Source organism: Typopeltis vanoorti, chromosome 20, assembly GCF_054136105.1.
Source record: "Typopeltis vanoorti isolate ZY-2024b chromosome 20, IOZ_Tvanoo_1.0, whole genome shotgun sequence".
Taxonomy (NCBI): Eukaryota; Metazoa; Arthropoda; class Arachnida; order Uropygi; family Thelyphonidae; genus Typopeltis; species Typopeltis vanoorti.
In genome coordinates this window covers 16,842,293-16,864,344 of record NC_143568.1, presented here as the reverse complement: position 1 = coordinate 16,864,344, position 22,052 = coordinate 16,842,293, and the positions used below count along the sequence as shown (strand labels likewise).

General features: G+C 35.7%; 1 protein-coding gene across 1 annotated transcript in view; it reads right to left on the bottom strand.

Moving 5' to 3' along the window:
* Positions 1-21,759, bottom strand: part of LOC150095256 (uncharacterized) — a 500,251-nt gene extending 478,492 nt beyond the window's left edge. Inside the window, exons 1-3 of the mRNA XM_090410231.1 lie at positions 21,652-21,759; positions 7,529-7,591; positions 1,818-1,888 (exon numbers count right to left, since the gene is read on the bottom strand). Coding sequence (XP_090266357.1) covers positions 1,818-1,888; positions 7,529-7,589 — 132 coding nt within the window. The 5' untranslated portion in view covers positions 7,590-7,591; positions 21,652-21,759. The remainder of the gene's footprint in view (positions 1-1,817; positions 1,889-7,528; positions 7,592-21,651) is intronic.
* Between the last annotated feature and the right edge of the window lie 293 nt (positions 21,760-22,052).

Here is a 22,052-nt window from a genome sequence, read left to right as displayed (position 1 = left end):
TGTTTAGGTATATGTTGAATAAGTACGGTGAGAGTGGGTACCCCTGCATAACTCCTTTTTCTATCTTAAATTCTTCTGGGCTTATATTATTAAATTTGAAATGATGGTCAACAATTCGGAATCTATTGATATGAAGTTTAGGATGTTGATCAGTTTGTCTCTGTCTATGGAATCAAAGACTTTTAAAGTCAGTGAAGTGGTACAGTTGTGGATTGTGTTCCCAGCACATTTCTGCTATGGTATAAGTGTGAAGATTTGATCAATTGTAGATCTTGTGGGTCTGAAATCAGTTTGTTCCTCTTTGACGATTTCTTCCATTAATTTGTGCATTAGGTTTTATATAAATCAAACGAATATCTTGTAGCTATGATTTAAAAGGGTGATAGGGAGCCTGTGTAGCTCAGTGGATGTGGCGTTTGCCCACCATGGCGCTTGACCGCACGAAGGAAGACCTCTTGGTTTCGAATCTAGTCGGCGACTAGAAGAAATTTTTCTAAGCCTTTTTTCGACAGGTTCCTAAGTTAGTCGATCTCTGGCAGGGGAAAGCGGATTTTTCCTCCCAGAAACTCAGGTTTTTCATAGGGAGCCTGTGTAGCTCAGTGGATGTGGCGTTTGCCTACATGAAGGAAGATTTCTTGGTTTCGAATCTAGTCGGCGAGTAGAAGAAATTTTTCTAAGCCTTTTTTTTCGACAGGTTCCCAAGTCAGTCGATCTCTGGCAGGGGAAAGCGGGTTTTTTCTCCCGGAAACTCAGGTTTTTCGTCCCATAAACTCAAGAAAATCGACCGTAGATCCCACCTTATTTCAGACATTAAAAATACGAGTGTTAGGGACCACGAGATGGCGGCACTTGTTGAGCTGTCTCTCTTCACTGCGCACCGCTTAATTAGTGATAGCCTTGGGCCAGCTATCTGTGATTGGGTACCATTGTAGATTGAACTGCCCACTCAGTCTCCAAAAGTTAGATAGGGCTAAACGGCCTCGCCTACTCCCTATATACGGGAATAAAAAGGCGTTAGCTGAATTTTTTGATGAGGGCTTTAGTTTTCACGTTTTTGTTTATCAACTTTTTTATTGATGGGTATTATGATTCCAGTTTTTCAATCCTTAGGTATTTCTCATTCGTACATTTATTTTTGCATTATTCTAATATTTTGAACCACATTAATAATTATTCTAATTTTGTGAATGTTTTCAAATATCAGTCTTCTTATAACTTATCGTACATTTTTATGAGTTTACATAGTTATATAATCTACAAAGTATGCAGATTTAGATGATGCTAATTCATATTTGGTAATAATTATTTTCTATGCAATACATTAGAATTGCAAATTATTCAACACATTGTCATTGATTTTTTAATTTTTTTTTTTTAATTTTTTTATTCAGAGGTGTATAATATATTAAACGAATTTAATTTGGGAAGTTTTTTTTTTTTTATTTTTCATGTGATTTTAATGAACAGTTGTTATGTATTACTGCATAACTTCACTTAAAACAGGAATTTTCTCAGAACAAAAATTGCCTATTTTAACTTTGTTCCAGTCTGGTACTCTTAATAAATTTAGTTGAATATGTATCATTGAGAGTAAACTGTAATATGACCTCCTACGATCATTACATATTTATAGATCATTTAGTGAATAAGCTAATATCCCAGATTTGCCTGTTTGAAGATGAATATTTTGCGGAAATTTAAAAAAATTAATGACCTAATTTCAAAGAAGTCGTAATCGTAATCAGTAATAGTAATCAAGTATTATGAATTATTCAGCGATTTCAAGAAATACAGAAGAATGCTTCAATTAGTCTTACCTTTTCTCTTAACGTAAATTCCACTCTGGTATAATAAACTGAATTAAGAAGGTCTGAAAAATCTGGAAAGACTAAAGGAACAAATATGGGTTATAGTTAAGTGAATTAGTATTTTAGTCATTACATATAACTGCAATAAAAAGAAAGTAAAAAAAAAATCAGCTAACGCCTTTTTATTCCCGTATACGGGGAGTAGGCGAGGCCATTTAGCCCTATAAAAGAAAGTATTCTGCTACAAATAAGTACGTTAAAAATAAAGAGAGAGATAAATATGTGTACATAACCACCACTAAATTATAAACTTTTATTTAATACCGTGTTGGACCTCCTTTAGCCCGAATTACAGTCCATATGTGGTTAGACATAGATTCCACTAGAAGTTGGATTGCATCAATGTCTACAACATACCAGGAGTTCACCAGACAGTCCTTTAACTGGATCGTATTTGACGGAAGACTTTGCTCTCGAATCCATTTTTGTAACATGTCCCATACATTCTCAATGGGATTCAGATCCAGGCTTTGTGGAGGTCAGGGAAGATAGTGGAAGTCGCTGTGATGCTTGCTGAACCACTGCTGAACAATTGAAGCGATGGACAGTAGCACTTTCATCAAAGAAATAAGCATCGCATGCTGGATAAAAAGTCAACGTTGCAGGATGGACTTGATCGACAACAATGTTCAGATATTCCTTGGAGGACATCCGAACTTATAGCAATATCAGGAGACCCTTTCTGTACCAACAGAGGACGCCATGACACCACCTCCAGAACCTTTAGTTGTGTTTATAAGGCAAGGTGGGGTTCATGGGACTACTGCTAAACTCTGCCTACCATCAGTACAGAACAAGGTGTGCCGTGACTCGTAGAACCACAGGACTTTTTTTCAGCCTGTCCAGCCAATGTGTTTCTGATACCACTGTAGACCAACTTTCCGGTTTTCGCAAAATCAGTGGTTTCCTTATAGATATGCAACTGCCAATACTGATCCTGTTCAATTCCCTGCGAATCTCGTTCAATTCGGCGAATATCGGTTGGGAACAGCCTTCATTAAATGCTTCGGTGAACTGCTGCACACAGGAAGTTCTGTTTGTCAGTACAAGCCTTCTCAAACGTCGGCGATCTCGTTCCTGACAGACTATCTTAGAACCACAGTTACGCCTCTCAGACAAGCCATGTGGATTTTATTTTCCACTGATTAAACACCCAAAATATCTCACATTTTGAGAAACCAGCCAACTTTGCTGTTTTCAAAATCGTGGATCCAGCCAGACCGGTACTCACAATAAGCCTTTCATTGAACTCCGAAAGATCCTTTCTGAGTTCGTCAATACTATTGAGGATTACGGATCAACAGTATTCTTAAATAGTTGCTTAGAACACGTGTTAACGCACGTGATCTAGTATTTTGTATGTACTGCGTAAGTGACGTTTACATACATCTACATAAAGGTTTTCATTTAGTGGCCGGTATGTGTATGACTATGAAACATAAAGAAATCAATCTCTCCAAAAGAACGTCTTCAGGATGCTTTTCATTATTTAGTTATTTAAATTTTTTTTTTAATTTTTAAAAAGCTGAAAGAGCTACTTTAGAGCTCTCGGCTCTAAAGGATGTGTAAGACGTGTTAAAGGTTAAAGTGTAGGAAGTCTCAAAATCATTACCTGACCAATTTAAAGCTTGTAGAGAATGATGGAAATGGAGATGATGATTGACAAAGAATCTTTAGACAGTCTGTTGCATGTAGTGATGCCTTGTTCTGGTGTGATTGTTAGGCTAATAAGACTAAATTTCTGTTATGTCTATTGAAAGTGTGTGTGTGTGTGTGTTCTCTGGCTGTCGTGCCTCATTTATGTGATTAAAAAAAACTAGTTTCAGTAACAAATACGAATCACACTATGAAATGAATGGTCTGATTCATGGTTTGTGATTTCAGAGGAGAAATTTATACGCACTATAACTGTAGTGTCAAACAAGTACGGCTTGGTATTATAAAGCTCTATAAACCTATCAAATCCTTTTTCTTGGACCAACTCTAGTTTGTTTGTTTTTTACAGTAGAACTTGATGCCCACACATTACTTCACACATTACTTAACTGTGTTTTACAATATCATCTTTCCATATGGTAGAAATATGATGCTAATAATATTCATCCACATAGTAAATAAATCGCCGAAAGCTTTGCTTCCCCAAAGTAGTCAGAGCTCATTAACCAGAAATGATTAAACGAGGTCAACACGTCGACATTACCGTGCGAAGAAAGAGAAAAATATTCTTGTACTTTTTATCATTTTACTCACAGCTGAGTCAAACATTTCCTGCTACCTTCTTTTCGAGTAGGTGGTATCAGGAGACGCCATATAATCTAGCATTTTTGTCTCTAAAATATTATTATTATTATTATTATTATTCCTGATACCTCCAAGGAGTCCGAAGACTCATCGCTGGAGGACATCTTCAACTGTCTCTACACCTTACCTCTACTACGAATCAACGCCATCTACCGCCCACCTCCAACACCACCACAACTAGTAATTTTTTTGTCTGTAAATTGCGTGTGTTCTGAAGGGCCGATTTGTATGTATGCGGGATGAAAAACCCGAGTTTCCGGGAGAAAAAACCCTGCTACCTCCGTATGAGATCGGCTAACTCACCATCGATTGAAATCGACCAGATAAAGATTCCTCCCGTCGCGACGAGAATCGAACTTAGGCCTATTCCAATCGAAGGGCGCAATGTACCGTCGTTCTTCCAATTGCGCTACGGAGGCGCTTATATAATAATCGTTTCTCTAAAACAAACAAAAAAATCACTTCAATATAGTTATTCCGGTTTTGTAACTACATGTTTATTAAAGAAAAGAGTTTTTAAAACTAAACAAGTAATAAAAAACAACACCCGACAAGTTTCGTTAGTCGTCAGACTAACATCTTCAGGAGTAAAGAGAACTAAAAGTTTAAAGCACAAACTACTACAAATTACTAAAATTAGTTCATTTGTTGATATTGTGAGCATCTAAACAGTTCGTTAAAAAACCGAATAGCAGATGTATACAACCGTTAATGCGTGTTAGCTAGAGACAATGCTATTGGTTGTCTGTGGTTCATGCTCGCTCTGTCCGAGGTCTGAAATTGGTAAATGTTTAATAATCGATTTTAAATCAAGTTTGGTCATCGTTTTTTTTTTTGTCATCACTGGCACATGTGATAAGAAAATAAAACTAAGAATGTGATAATATATTAACAAAGCAAGCGGGTATAATATGTGACAAGGAGAAAGAATAAAATTAATAATGGAAAAAAACTCACGTACAAAGATTTTTTAATAGTATAATTTTCGCCTGTGTGTCACAGGCATCTTCAGTACATTAAGCTCAATAACTGACAATTCCAAAAAGCTCCACCTAAGTAGCTGGTGTAAGATTATACTATTACAGGCGAAAATTATACTATTAAATAATCTTTGTACGTGAGTTTTTTCCGTTATTAATTTTGTATCGATATGTCTACTCACGGTATACCTCTTTTAAAACTTAAGGAGAAAGAAGAATTGTCCATTACTGACTTCAGTGACCAGAGATTGTACAGTACGAAAGTGATTACAACAGATGAAATATTTCAATTATTTAATGACAACATTACAAAAATAAATCATTCTGATGAACATGATAAAATATCTAAGGTACTGGATAAATTATATCACCTGTGATCAAATTACTTATACTGGTAAAGTCCTTAGATCTTAAAGAAACATTTTATTTCTTCTGGCTTTAAGGAATCACGCTGAAAACATTTAAATTTGTGGGATGGTGATGAAGTCTTGGAAAAGATAGGAGTAACTCGATATTATGCAGATATGAATAGGAATCTCTAAATAGGGCAGCATGGGTTTGTTAAAGGAAGCTAGATTCTTTTGGTAATTTTGATAATAAAAGAATGTGGAGAGACAAAAAATGCACTATAATATGCACTTAACAGAATACGAGATCAAACTTTGCTGTATAGCAAGTTAAAGTGAATGAAATAACCAAGGATGGTGGTTTGATAGGAAAGTGGTTTTCCAACAAATGAACAACACCGGGTCTCATAGGACAGTAACCAGTGAATTGCCAGAGCATTTTTAACTTCAGCTTCTTTCAAACAACCAGTAAGAGTATAATAAAAAAAAATCAACTAACGCCTTTTATTCCCTAAGGGAGTAGGCGAGGCCTTTATACCCTATCTAGCTTTTGGAGACTGAGTGGGCAGTTCAATCTCCACCGGTAGCCAATCAGAGATAGCTGGCCCATGATATAAAGTTGAAGAAGTCAACAAAAGAACTAAAATATCTGCTTTTACAACATTGAATTATGATCTCCCAACTAGTCTTCAGATTAGTATAAACCTAATACTGCAATGCTTATAAAACTCAATCATGTCTCATTTATTGGTTAAAAAAAATATGGACTTTATACTAATGTTCTTATGGGTGATAATACTCAACTACTTTGGCTTGAATACAGTTTTCAAGAGAATACTATGTTTACGAAAACAACTGGATATTCAATATTTTCTCACATAAAATAGAATCGCACGTTATCGGTGAATATCATCATGTACGCAACGGACTCAACTCTTCTTTTTTCTTGTTATTCACGGGAGAACAGTAGATGAAATGAGTGAAGAGAAAAAAATTGTTGTATGAGTGTGGAGTTGCACTGACAAGGGATGTTGAGTAGACAATGTATGCATTTAATAGATTTTCAGAAGATTTTGGAAATTCCAGTTCTGATGAAGAATGGAGCATATTGTTGAGAGGATCATTAACCAACCCAATTCCTCTCATCTGAACTAAGTCGAGAATGTTAAAAATCTCTTAAGGGCACCACCCTAAATGTGAGAACAATCTTCAGTAATTAAGAGATTTACGATTGGTATGGATTTAACTATTGTTCAATAGGTAGAGCCAAGAATGAAAAAACAAAGTCTAGTTTCTTAGATACATAATAGAAAGACTTGCGATATATTTGTAATAAGAAAGATAGGAAAATAGGATTATCCTTTCGTCAATCATCTACCCACCCACAAAAAAAAATTGAAATCATCTCGTTCCTAGATATTTGAGTATTATCACAACTAAAAGCGGTAGTATAAAGGTTTTTTTTTTTTAGATATTTTACTACTTTGTTCACGTGGAGAGTTCAACGTTCGTCAAATGAAAAGAAGGTTACCAGCAAAACTGTGGATTAGATTTGTAATCAACCGGAGAAAGTCATGCCCAGAGCTCGACAAATTATACAAAATCCTACTCGCCTCGCAAAAATATGTATTCTCTCAAAATCCCTTCTCCCATATCTTTAATGCTATGTCTAAGAAGTTAACAGGAGTTCCATAAACTGATTAGTGGTGCTGCCTGCGTGTTTTTTTTATTAAAAATATATTTTAGAAACTTATTTTTTATGAAATAGAAAAATGTTATATTTTGTGCAGTCTGCAGATACTCGTCAGCTGGTAAAATTTATTCTCCAGGTGTGAGTGAGTGAGCATATTTGTAGAGTTATGGTCATTCTTATTTAATTAAAGAAACTTAAATACCTATTTAGAATGTATGAAGAATGAGACTGCAAACTACATTTTCATTTATCATAAAAGATAAATATATCTTGATTTAAATGAACAGTATAATAGATGCTCTTATGTCATTAATGAATAAATGTTTTAAAATTTCCTACCTTGGGCTGCTCCTTGATTCACAACGCAAAATGCAAACAGCAGGAATATGATACTCTTCATATCTGTTAAAAATATAGATTATTTTGTTACTAATATCAACTAGGATAACTCGAAATTTTTTCTTTTTAAATTTAGGTTTGTCATAAAATCAATATTGTCAAATAATATTCAAGCACATTTTTCTTTGAAAAGAGATACAAACAAATTTGCATAATCCTTAGAACTCCGCTTTTTTTTCACTTACATCATTTTTTTATCAAAGGCACAACTCAAAATAGTATGATACAATAAATACTTTAGCTTGCAATATTTTTATTCAAATTAAAATAAGAACTGCGGCAAATTTCTTTGTTAATTATCTGGTAGCATCATCAGAAATAACTCAAAAACCAGTATAAAAATCTTCGGATATCCGCAAAAGACAGCTTTGTTCAATATATATAAACAACTTCCCTTAATTACTTGAAAAGATGAGACAATGAATTATATTCGAGATAAGGCATCAAAGCCAATGATCAATCCACATTTCGTGGTGTTCTGTGAATCACCCTGGTCGATGTCCTCAATGTGTTTGCCTTTCTAAATTTCATTATATTCTCCCCATTTGATCTAATGAGACTTGCCACAAGAACAATCGACTTTATAACAATAAGGATATGTTTGGAAAGGAATATCATCTTATTATCTTTTGGGCACTGTAAAATGCCTTGAAATATCTGAAAACCTGATTAAAAGAATATTAATATACAGTGCTATATTTCAGAGCTATATGCCGGCAAAGGTTGATCGATTGGTAGAGCCTCTGCTACTAATGGCTCGCAAAAAGTTTGAGCGCGGTTAGTAGTGGGAAGTGATCAATCGTTCGATGCTGTTCGCACACTCTCCCTCGATGGGTCTTTGGACTCCCTGGAGGTGTCGCATAATAATAATATTGTAAAGTTCCACCAAGGAATTGTACAGAAATGATGTCCTTATATTGTGTTTGTGACAGTACCTAGCTGTTTCTCAGTGTATGCAAAAATTTGAAAATAACTATTTCAGAGTAACTGTTAAGGATGAATTGATTAATAAAACTTGCATATCTTATGGCAAACGCTTCTGGTTCCATAATGCTAGGCTGCCAGAAGAAAGGTCTTTATAGGTTTTGTAGTCGGTCTCCAGAGTAACTTTTTTTTTTACAGCAGATTCCAGAGATAGTTGAGTTTCCACAAGCAGTTAGCGTTCTCTCTCTCTCTCTCTCTCTCTCTCTCTCTCGGAAACGCTGCTGTTTAACCCCGCATCTCAGAAAATAATCGGCAATAGAATTCTCGCTATTTTATACGATGTATCCGTTACGGTTTTCGATCACTAGTATTCTCTTTCCGCAGCCAAAAAAGTTAGATAAGGCTAAAGAAGTTAGAAAGAAAGAATTAATTGTAAAAATGCCAGGTTTATATGTTCTTTTTATCATTATCTTGTAAGATATGAAGTTTGTACATTTTTTTTTACAATTGGCAATAATGCCAAACTGCTGACGGAGATGGAAGAACAAGCTGATATGAATACATCGACCAGTATAGGATGGATTTCTTTATACAGCGAGTGACATACCACCTCCTGTTTATCTAATAATTAAAATATCTAGGAAGAGTAGTTTGTTATTTCTTTATATTTGATTATAAATGCTTTACTTGTTTTGAGTTATTCACGTTAATGATGCTGAATATTGCGATCGCAACATTCACGCAAAATGAATGTGAATGATCAATGTGAAGCCTTGCTTATATGAAATTTATCGTATAAGCAAGAGAATTTTAATAGAATTTAATAATAATTTAATGGAATTCCATCTATAAGGCATTACATCTCTCTCTCTCTCTCTCTCTCTCTCTCTCCTGATAAACATTCGCAGAAGATGTATTCATAATGCCCACTGGTAGCTTATTCCATTCACTAGCAACATGCCATAAAAAGACCCTGCAAATCACATTATTTCTAATCACACACTTATTCAGCTTTCAGAGTTGATTCCGAGTTTATCCCCTCCCCCTTACACGCATATTGCTGCAAAATTTCTCTGTTAAGATTCTCTTACTACTGTTCGTTTGATTCTATCATATCTCCTCCCATCCTTCTATTTGTGGAACTCTAAATGCCGCACTCTTTCAGTCTGTTTTCATTTGCAAAGTTCTATAAGACAGATATGATTTTAGTTAGCAAATGCTGGATCTTTTTGGCGTATTTTTCATCTCCATGGAATCCAGATAACTAGAATTGCACATGGTAGACCACATGTTATCTTATCAAGGCGTTGTGAAGTGGGAGACAAACTTACTCATTCCTACAGTATATCCACTTTTTCATTAGTTATCAAATGTAATGTCTTAATCACCTTAGTAATGTGGTCTCTAACTCACTGCCCACCCACCATTACTATTATGTCATTAGCTTCAAGCAATTGCAAATTCATTAATATAATACTCGTCCGAAATGTATTCAGTTTAAAATTCATAACCTTGCGCTATGCAACATTAAACTGACACTTTATTAAAATGTTTGCACAGAATCAGTCTGTATATAGTCAGCCTGGAAGAATTTGTCTCATATGTTTCTTATCATCCGACCCAACTTTATATCCTACACATACGAGTATACACTGCTTTGAAAGAAGTCAACGTACACCGTAGTGTAAGGAACAAACAGTCATAGCGCCAACCTTAATAATATGTAGGGCCTTCTTTCGCTGCGATAACTGCAGAAATTCTACAGATATTCAATAGGGTTGAGATCAGGGCTCTGTAGAAGCAAGTCAAGTGTAGTGAAATTCATGTCCACAAAGCATGCAGTTACAAGGCGTTACATTATCCTAGCAGCCTTAGGACATGGTGCATTGTCTTACTGAATGAGACAATAGTCTGTTCCATAGAAATGACACAAAGTAGAAATGACACAAAGATTTGAACATTCTGGATTGTCCAGAATGTTCGAATACTTCTTGGAGTTCAATGTTCGTGGCGCCACAGAGGTCCGAGGACAAACTAGGAAAAACAAGATGACATCAAACGCCAACTTTGAATTTCATAGTTGAGGTTACGCACTCTGGTAAGAGACGTTAACCGGGCATAAGCCACCCCTGCACCCGTTCATCTGCTCAGTAGAGGATATAGCGTGATTCGTAGTTCCATAACACAGCTTTCCAAGCTTCCATGTCCCACTGTACACGCCCTTTGCACTACTGAAGACGACGCTGTTTGTTGGTTCGGGTAATGCGGGGCATGCATATTGCAGTCCTACCATGGAAACTCACGGTGTGAGCATCGGTTCTAAACGTTTTTGTGCAGATGCGTGTTCCATTCGATTCCCAGAATTGTCCGAGTCCTCCGACTCGGACAGTTCTAGGAATTCGTCCTCCGACACTTCAAAGTGTCGGAGGACGAATGGCGTGATGGATTTTGCACATTATCCTATGTAGCATCCTACAGCAACGTTCGGCGAAGTGTCGTCCACTGTGAGTAGCACTTGTAACCTCCTCTGCTCCCATCTCGGTATGGTATCACTGATTGTTGACCTGTGATGTCCCAATTTGTCAACAATTTGCCGAAGAGATAGGCCTGCAACATCATGGCATCCTATCACAATGTCTCTTTCAAACTCCGTCAGTTTTCTTCTCGCAGCCATTTCACTGGAACCCAGTTGCACTGACTTGGGAGCATCATATTCCTTCAATTTATACCGGCTACAAACATGTGACTCGTTGCATGGCACGATGAATCATGTCCATGGGAGTGTCCGTTGACTTCTTTCCCAGCAGTGCAACTGAATTTTTCACCTGAATTTAGCAACATCAAAATAATATATTAATATTTATCTATAGTCAATCTGTTTGAGTCATAGTGCAAAATTCTATCTCCGAAATGTCCCTTATCGTCAAATACAACTTTACATAATTAACATATAATCGGACATTTCCCTCCAGAACATCCCCGATGTCATTAATATACAAGATTAGCAGGAACTGTCCAAGGACAAAAGTCTGTGGTATCTTACTTGTCACTTGTATTCTCTTATGTTCAGTTCCTCCATCCACTCTTTGATACATATCAATAATCACTCTCCAGTCCTTGAATTGTGTCAAATACCTTCGCAAAATCTATAAATGAATCATGACTTGTCGATTCTCCTTATTCAACTCAGTTGGATAAGGAGAATCGATCGTAATCACTATCGTAAAACTTAAGTAGATTGTTAAAGGTAGGAATTGTTTTACGAAATGTATCATTGGTGAAACATCAAATTGCTATTTACCGACTTCTGAATCTAGGATGCCAAGAATCTTTATAAGGACTTTTCAACTGAAGGACAGGATTTTCCTTCCTGGAAACTCAGGATGGAAAAGCCAGAAGAAAACACACAAGTAAAAGACATAATACCTTGGTTTGATGGCTTTAGATGCTTCGGCAGTAATTCCAAATAACAACCCATCCTCTAAAGAGATTTCTCCGCAGTCTCTTGCTCCTCTAATACCATAGTAACAGCTTCAGAGATACTGGTTGGTCTATAATTGTCTGCATCAACCCCTCCCTTGTATAATGGAAATATTTTGTGCTTTTCCGCTTATCACTAATCACGTTTACACCCTCTGTCCAAAACGAAACCTGTTGTATCTTTTTATCGTCGAAAGCGGCAACCTTCATTAGTGTTGTATCAACTGTTTATGACATTGGTTTCATTAGAAGCCGAGTTATAGTGCCAAGAGTGACAGTGTGTTTTGACTAACGGTCGGAAAATGAGTGGCTGCAATTGACTTTTGTGATAAACTTCGTAAAGGTTTTGCCGAAACGCATCAATTGCTTCAAAAAGCATACGGTGATGAATTATCCCATACTCAAGTTTACGAGTGGTTTAAGCGACTTCAAAGTGGTCGAGAGACGCTTGAGAACGATGAAAAGCCGGGCCGTCCAAAAACTGGATTGAGCGAAGTTAACATCCAAAATGTGCGTGATTTCTTCAAAGTAAACCAGAAATCGTCCGTGAGATTGATACAAGGTGAATTGGGGATTCCAAAATCAACTGTGCACAACATTTTTACCCAGAGTTTGTGCCTTCGTAAATTGAATTCGCGATTTGTTCCCCACAAGTTGACTGACGACCAAAAAATGTATCGAATTGAACACTGGAAGGACTTCATTAAAACCGCTCGTCTGTACTCAAGATTCCTTGAAATGATCGTTACTGGTGACGAAACGTGGTGTTTTGAGTATGAGCCCAAAACAAAGCGCTAGAGTGCTGAGTGGAGACCACCAGAAGAGTGGCATCCGAAAAAAAGTCGCCTGTAGAAGTAAAAAATAAAGACAATGCTGATTTGTTTCTACGATTCCAAGGGCATTATCTACAAAGAATTCGTTCCGCCTGGCCAAACGGTCAATGGTGAATTTTATATCGAAGTTTAATCGATTGATAGCGAGAATTCGTCGCGTACGGCATGAATATCTTGCCAACCGACCGTTCGTCAAAATACACTGTCACTCTTGGCACCATAACTCGGCTGCTATATGAAACAAATGTCATGAAGAGTTGATACACCTGTTCATGAAGGTTGCCGCTTTCGACAACAAAAAGATACAACAGGTGGCGCCACTAGTTTCTTCTATTTTCGAAAAATTCAGTTTCTTTTTTGGACAGAGGGTGTATGTTGACACTCCAGTTAAATAGTCAAGTTAGAGACATATCTATGTCTAAATATGTGACACATTTCTTTAGCACATCTGTTGATATCTTATCCAAATCCACTGCTGTCTTTACACCAAGCTCTTGCAATATTATTGATATTTCTCCGTGTGGAATAGCTTACTAAAGCGATTTCTTAACAGATATTTCCAGTCCTTTCGACACTTTCCAACTATCTGTATTTAATAAAGTTGATCATTCTTCCTTCCACTCGGCATATAGCAAAAGAATTCAATCGGATTCCGTTTGACATGTCCTCAGCTAGCTAACTTCTTTTCTAGTTTGATTTCATCTTCCTCAGCATGGTTATACCGTCCTGGTTGACCGAGTGGTCAGCGTATCCGCACTCCAGACAAGAGGCTGCGGGTTCGAATCCCTCCATGGCATGGATGTTTGCGATTGTCCTACCAACTCTGTGTGGAAAGAGCATCTGCGGCCCTATCATTTCTTCTAGCAGAAGGTTTCGTTCCCAACAATCAATGTGTTAAGGGAGTGACCACAAGGAGTCAAAAATGATGTGAAATGTGAATAACTAACACTATGCTTAGCTAACACCATGGCTAATAAATAATCTTATATATCATACATATAAGATTATTTATTTATTTTGTAGTTCACGCTTTAAAGTTTTTTTCACCTATTTCACTCCCTTTCTCCAATTAATGATCTTATGACTCTGGGAATGCAATTAGTTATAACTCCCTTCAAACACTCCAGAACCACTTCCCATGCACTATCCAACTCCTCTTCCACATAGTTTCTCACACTAAGGCACAGAAGCAATTTTTTTTTGGCTTTACTTGATTTGTTGTTTGATGAAAAAGTAGTGTGGCATCGCACGATACTGACTCATTGTAAAAGTATTATTCTTCTATAAGCGGCACCATGCTTAACTAACACCATGTCTCATCATATATATATATATATATATATACATATATATATATATACATATATATATACATTATACGTTATATAAGATTATTTATTTATTTTATAGTTCACGCTCAAAAGATAAAGAAGCCTAAAGCCATAACGTCTGTCAAGAGCTAGAAAACTGTTGAAAATTGCACAAAACATTTCTCTTGTTTTGTGCAATTTTCGACAGTTTTCAAGAAACTTACAAAATAGCGAAGTCCCTAAGCACAGCAGAAAGAAAACTCAGAGTATTGAGAATCAAGAAAAAAGATGGAACCTCGTTTGAAAACAAGACCGAAGAACTTGATGAATGGAAAGCACACTTCCAAACTCATCGAAACACGCCAACCCCAAACATTGATTTCATCTCGAAGACCATAGTACCGGAAACTCTTAGCATCAACTGCGACGATTTCACCATGCAGGAGTTCACAATGGCCCTTGAACAACAAAAAGCAAGAAAATCATCAGGAGCAGATGGTTTCACAGTCGAAGCTTTAAAACACTGCTCTACCGATATCAAAGAACAACTTCTACACATATATAACTTTGCACTTTCCTCTGGGAAAGTCCTGAACAGTGGAAAGAGGGTCTAATAATACCAATTCCAAAAAAAGGGTATCCTAAATAAACCTGAAAACTACAGAGGAATCACACTCCTCTCTACTCCACAAAAAATCTACAATAGAATGATATTAAATAGAATTGAACCACAGGCTGGATTTCTCAAAACACGTGGTACTCTAGAACACATTCACTGCATCAGAAGACTAATAAAAGGTTCAAAGGACAAGAATCTACCATTGCTTTTGAACTTTATTGACTTTACTAAAGCAGTTGACAGGGAACGGCTATGGGAAACGCTCAAATTTTATGGCATTCCACCTAAACTTATCAGGATAATCAAAGTACACCCTACTAGGGATATCAAGCCATAGTACTAGTTAACAGAGACAAAAGAGACAGTGTTTTTCCATCACCACAGGAGTCCTACAGGGAGATACTCTGGCCCCATATCTCTTCATCATAGTATTTGACTATATTTCTAAATTAATGCAAGATTTCTTATTTCTAAATTAATCTGGAATCCTTATCAAAAACCCATATATACAGATGCACCTTGAAGACCAGACCTTTGAAGATGATATAGTGTTCATTGACTCCAACATTACAGATGCCAAAAACCGTTTCAACAGCCTTAGAATAACCGCAGCGATATTTTGACTAAAAATAAACTTCCAAAAAACAAAGATATTAAAACATCAGATAGATGGGCACATCTATATAAATCAAAATGATCACCTTGAAGAAGTAGAGGACTTTGTATATCTTGGATCACACATCTCAGATTCCTTAAAAGACATTGAAATAAGAAAACAGAAAGCACTGCAGTTCCATAGAAGTCTTCATAAATCATGGAAGTCGAGCCTCATGTTTTTACAAGTGCACCAGCCAGTCTATCTTTCTGTATGGCTCCCAGACTTGAAACATCTCAACAAAAGCAGCGACCAATATTAGAAATAGCTTTTGAACTACTTGTCTAAGAAATATCCTGGATTACTCCTGGGAAGACCACATTCCCAACTCTACTATATTAGATGAAACCCAGCAAGATCCTCTAGTCAGCACTGTTCAAAGAAACCAAATAAAATGGCTCGGCCACAAACTTAGACATCTACCCTCTGTACCCTTTGATGCTCTGGTCCTGTACGTCCCTACAGATAGAAAAAGAAAAAGGGGAAGACCTCGAACTCCATATTTTAAATACATCAGCAATATTCTTCCCGTTTCCCCCAACTCTCTGCATCAGAGATCCGTCAATTAGCATATGGCAGAGAAGCCTGGTTTTCCTTCACGTCACAACCTCCAAGTCCTATCTTAGTGTATGCAGACTGCTTATTTATTTTGATTAGTTTCCCTATTTATAATTGTAAAATTATAAATAAATGATGATGATGAAGCGGCACCAAACAATTACCATATGTACAGTAAATTACTTTATGCTTACAGCCATTCACGGACTGCAATCCTGAATCTGCTTTCAGTTAGCTTCAAGAGTGTTAAATCCATTCAAATGTAAGCTCTCTAGAAATTTTTCTCAGTTATGCAAATACTTGTTATCACCGTCTTGAGAAACCTATGCTATTTTCTGAAATAAGTACATTATAGGCTTGGCAATCGCTGAGTTTATTGCTATCGAGTACAAGACACCGGGACAGCAAATTTTCTGACTGGTGAGGAGAGGGAGAAGATTAGAGATTCTATTTTGATATCATTATCTGTATGGTAGTAGCAAAATTATTTGGTATATCAGAGATAGTAGCTGTGGCACTAAACCTGTACTCTGTTTAGCAGGATACCCTAGTTTACTTAAGCAGGACTAAGAGTAGGTAGTCTATGAATCTTCCTGCTATTCTTCCAGTTTTGTTGGTTTTAGTTGTGAATTGCTACTGTTCATGCATCTTCTCTGTTTTCCGGAAAAAACAAAATTTCCTGGAGTTAAATTCGTCATGACTTAGCTTGACTAATTTAACTCGGCCTGAAAGAGGTCTATAAAACTTTCCCTGTTAGAAATGTATTATGAATTCAGGTAACTTTCCAACTAACACGTGACCAAATCAATCGATTTGGTTACGTGTTACCATTCTCTCCTAAATATTATGACTGGAGATGTGAGGAAATAAATAAATAAAATTAATTATACAGTATATATATATATATATATATATATATATATATATATATATATATATATATATATATATATATATATATATATATATGGTGTGTGTGTGTGTGTGTGTGTGTGTGTGTGTGTGTGTGTGTGTGTGTGTGTGTGTGTGTGTGTGTGTGTGTGTGTGTGTGTGTGAATTTCTCACCTACAGCTGTAGTGGAAATCAAATCTATAAAACATCAGCTTAATTCTCAACACAACAAAGAACCGGTATCATCCTCAGATAAGCTTAACAAAGCAGAGAATTTACATCTCAACCAAGATCGACAAAAAAAAAAAAAGGAAAAAAAATCCATATATCACATTTGTGATATAACACAAGTGCAGTAGTTACAGCGCTTAAATATATTAAAATCAAAATATATATAAATAAATATATATAAATGAGTTATACAAATATATATAACTCATTGTTAAATGAATAAATGCTGTAAAAAAAAAAAACAATATTATTCAACCGCAGAAACAAAATTACCAACTACAGTAACTATGAAAAAAATGGAAGAAAATCTGTACGAATTGTTACGAAAACTGTACGAAAATGTTACAAAAAAAAAAAAAAAAAAAAAGAAAGAAAGAAAATAATTAAACCTGTTGTAAATATGTAATCACAATATATGATCATAATTTTAATACAATAAAGGATTGAATTTAAAAAAATATGTAATCAATGTATGTATCATATGTAACGAAATGCATGTAATGTATATAATATGTAATGAAATGTATGTATGCAATTTAAGTATGTAACCATAGTTTTAATAAAAAAAATATATTATATATTAAAAAAAAATATTATTATCTGAGACTTCCAGGGAGTCAAGGACTCATCGAGGGAGGCTGTAAATCACCCAAACCAGCTATCATACCTTCCCTTAAATTCATTTACACTAGATTAACTCACTACCCCTAAGGGCAAATTATTCCACTCACTCACTACTCGCTGAGAGAAAAACCTAGCTCTTACCCCTTTCTTCACTGAGAACAACCTTAACTTCCATGGATGCCCCCGTGTTCTCTCCCCGCCTTCCATATAACGAAACATTTCATTATTTTAAATGCTATAACACCCATTCAAAAGTTTATAGACCTCTATCATATCATCCCTCTTTCTCCTCTTAACCAGAATCTGTAATCCACATACTCGCAATCTGTTCTCATAATCTAAATCCCATAATCCGGATATAATCTTTGTAACTCTTCTTTGCACCCTTTCCACAGCTTCTTTATCCCCTTGGAACCCAGGAGACCAAATCTGCGCACAGTAATCCTGGTGTGGTCTTATCAAAGCCTTATAAAGAGGCAAAATTACTTCGTTATCCTTACATGTCAAGTTTCGCTTCAACATAGCAATTATCCTGAGTTGTATTGCAACTTTTGCTATGTGACCTTTGAACTCTAAATTCTTATCTACCAATACCTCAAGATCCCTTGCCTCTTCAGTTTCTTGTAGCATGATCCCGCTAATATAATATGCCGCTGGAACTCTAATCACGCCAAAATGCATAACTTTACACTTTCTAACATTAAACTGACAGCCATTTTCGTTTGCTCAGATTTCCAGTCTATTCAAATCATTTTGTAATTGCTGAATATCAACAGCATCCCTGATTGCCCTGCCTATCTTCGCATATATCTTAAAAAAATCTGCTAACGCCTTTGGTCCTCTATTAAGAGTAGACAAGGCCGTTTTAGCCCTATGTTTGTAGAAATGAGTTTATAATGCTGTTTTCAGCAACGTGTGCTACCCAACTTCTACTCTTTCATTTTATTAAGTAATGAGTTGATTAAATTAGGTTTTGCCTATAGTGAGCTATAACTTTTAATTGTCGTACGATCCTCGAATACATTGAACAAAATACGAAATTGTTTAACAATAAAATTCAACTTCGTTTAGAACCTCCGTATTGCAATCGGAAAAAAACAACAAACTGCGCCCTTCGATTGGAAAAGACTTCAGTTTGATTATCGTCGCTACGAAAATAATCTTACAGAGATAACAGGTTTTTCCCCATAAACTCAGGTTTTTCATCCCGCATAAGCAATAACTAAACACATGTAATTTATAGACAAAAACACTAATGTGGTGGACGCTATCGACTTTGTGTGTAGCTGTAGGAGAGACGGTGAGTTCCGTGCAGTGGAGTTGGAAGTAGAAGCTACACCTGATGATTTCACTTGTCCACTAACCATTGACTTCTTCATGCTGAACTTGTGCTTACAAAAAGAAAATCACATCAATACTAATAATCCTATGTTCCGCGTTTGCTTTACTAAAAGTGAACCTTAACTTCCAGGACTTATTTGATGAAGGTTCCTTAATACTAATTATCCTTTAACTAAAAAGCCATTTTCGCATTTGCAAATTATTTTATATATAAAATTCTAGTTACCACTTGATTTTGTTTACCTTTGTTTCCAGTTGATTCTTGATTTAATCGATCATGGAAAAGATAAAAAGTTTTTTTTTTCCTGGTTGGAAGAACAATTATGGTTTCAATTCATCAAATCGCCGAAATTGGTTGCAGAACGCACGCACACAGATACATACACATTAATGCTAATTATAGTTAGGGTTATTTTCTCTTATGCAGCACTCAGCCTTAGTGATGATGATGAATGGAGACCAGCTTCCTCTGGATTTCAGAAAAGTTAGGTTTAAAGCAAATGCTGCTTACACCCTTTGTGAAAATAAAAAAGATTAAATGATTTATTTAAACCAGAAAAGCTACTTGTCATCAGTGTATGATATTATGAACATTTATGAAATTAACAAATCGACCATAAAATTCAGAGTATTTCAGACAATGATATATTGTGTAGGCCACCAGGTGGCGACGGGTATCTGCTGTACTCTCCTCATGAGATGCCATTTAATATAATTGGCAGTTTGGGCTATTTATCACTGACTCGCTATGGGTGGAAGTTGATTGCCTCTTGATCTCCAAAAGTTAGAGCTAAAACAACATCGCCTATCACCTTTGGGTATAAAAAGCATTTTCAGATTTTTTTTTGAAGTTTAAATTAAAATCCCTTTGAAATCTTTTGTGAATTTCATTTGATAACATTAGCTGGAGATAAGTTATCCTTCAGTATTTTTAATGTCAAGAATTGCAACTAATAAAAAATAAAATTTGTAAGTAGAAGGGTTCACCCCTCCTGGAAACAAGTTTTTCATCCCTCGTAAAGCAAATAATAATAGCAATCGGAGATCAATAATAGCCAACCTGCTGAATGGAGATGACACTTGATAGAACATGGTATATAGGGAAATCGGCCTGACTACATATGCGACTTACATACAGAAAATATTATTAAACAGCGGTAGTGGACATTTTGTGTACATGATAGGTTGAGGTGTAGAGGGAGGATTAAATTGGGTAGAGAGGGGTGTCCTCATAATGAGTACTTGGAGGTCACATAATAATTGTTTTTATATTTTAATCATAATTGCCTAACATCAGAATGTTTTGTCCCGAACTCCACGAATTATTCAAATTGACATTTATTCCTAGAAAATAAATGTAATGACAAACAAAATTTGTTCAAGGTCAGGTTTATAATTATAAGGAGTGGGGAGGGGGGGAAAACCGGTACACCAATGCAAAATACTCACTAGTTACAAAATATAAAGGTATGTAGATTAATTAATTCTGTCTGCATTAATTCTTAAACTGTTGTACGACCTTAGCCTAAATTCCTTCACATGGTCACATCACACTTTGACTTTATTATACATTCTTCTCAATAAATAAATTAAAACACAGAGTTATCTCTTCAAAATGACCATTTTCTATTTTTGTGAGTGACCATGTGAATCGAGGTAGAACTTCACGTGTCTCAATAATGCGCAAAGCTACTAGCAGTTGAGTATTGTGAAAATTTCATAAGCAAGTCAGAATTTATTGTTAAGTATCCAACCCTTCGGGGTAGGAAATAAGATATCAGGAAAGTTGTACCACATGCTGTCAGTTAGCTTTTGGTTAGATTTATTATTGCAAAGCAGTGGCGCACCCAGGGGGACAAAGGCCTCCCCCCCCCCCCCGAAAAGAAAAAGAAAAAAAAAAACACTAGAAAATTTTCCACAAATCTTTTCCTGATTAAAATTAATTTTTTTATTTATGTTGTGTCGTGTCTTTTATTTCTATACTACTTGCGAATTAACGATCGTTGTAGATGCTCAGTCATAGGTCGTATGCGATGCGTGGTGTTTATTCTCAAATCGTCTACTCAACTCGGCTCCTCCCTCCCAAGATTAAATCCTGAGTGCGCTACTGTTGCAAAGTTACATAACAAAGTTTCCCTTTTTTTTTTAATCAGACAACTTATGACATTTATAATTAACTGTTTTTGAACTGGATTTTTTTTGTTCAAACAAAGCAACAATAAAATCTTTTTTATTAATTTAAAAAAAACACGAAAATCCTTGGGTTAAACAAACTAAACATTAACACTTTCTTAAAGTGTTAATGTTTAGTTCTCGGGGTTACTTCTTCTATCGGCAATTATCCGAAAAGATTAAAAATAACTTAGTTTATGTCGTGTCACTTCTCGGTTTGGAAACCACTAATCTAAATATACGCGGAAGTTGGAAAATAATGTGCATGAAAATTTATTAATTCAAAGAGAAAAAACGTTTCAAGATTATTTTCCTCTTTACACTGGAAGCTTTGATAATTATAAGGTCTATACTGGAATTAAGGATGAATGCATTAATCATTTTTATATAATAATAAAAATTTCGCTATTACTATTTAACCTTACCTTTTCTTGACGAACGAATCTAAGTTAATCGCACTCCTTCCTGACACGCTGCTGAACGTTTAGCAAGTGACTATGCTAACCCAAAACTATACTGATCATCTGAGACGAAACACCCCTTCAGATGATTAGAGCAGTCACACACACACACACACACACACACACATAATAAAAAAAAACCGCTTTTTGTTATGCTTTTATCTTATCATTTCTTTTGTATTATTTTCTGTTATCTTTATTACTTACAGAAATCCTTTGGTTTTGATCAAGCGATTATAATGGAAATCAACATTCATCCACAATATGTCGTTTGGTAAAATTCTTATTCGTATATATATGGTAGTCAAAAACAGTTGTTAATAGAAACAAATGAATTTCTTGTTACTTTGAGAACACACACTCAC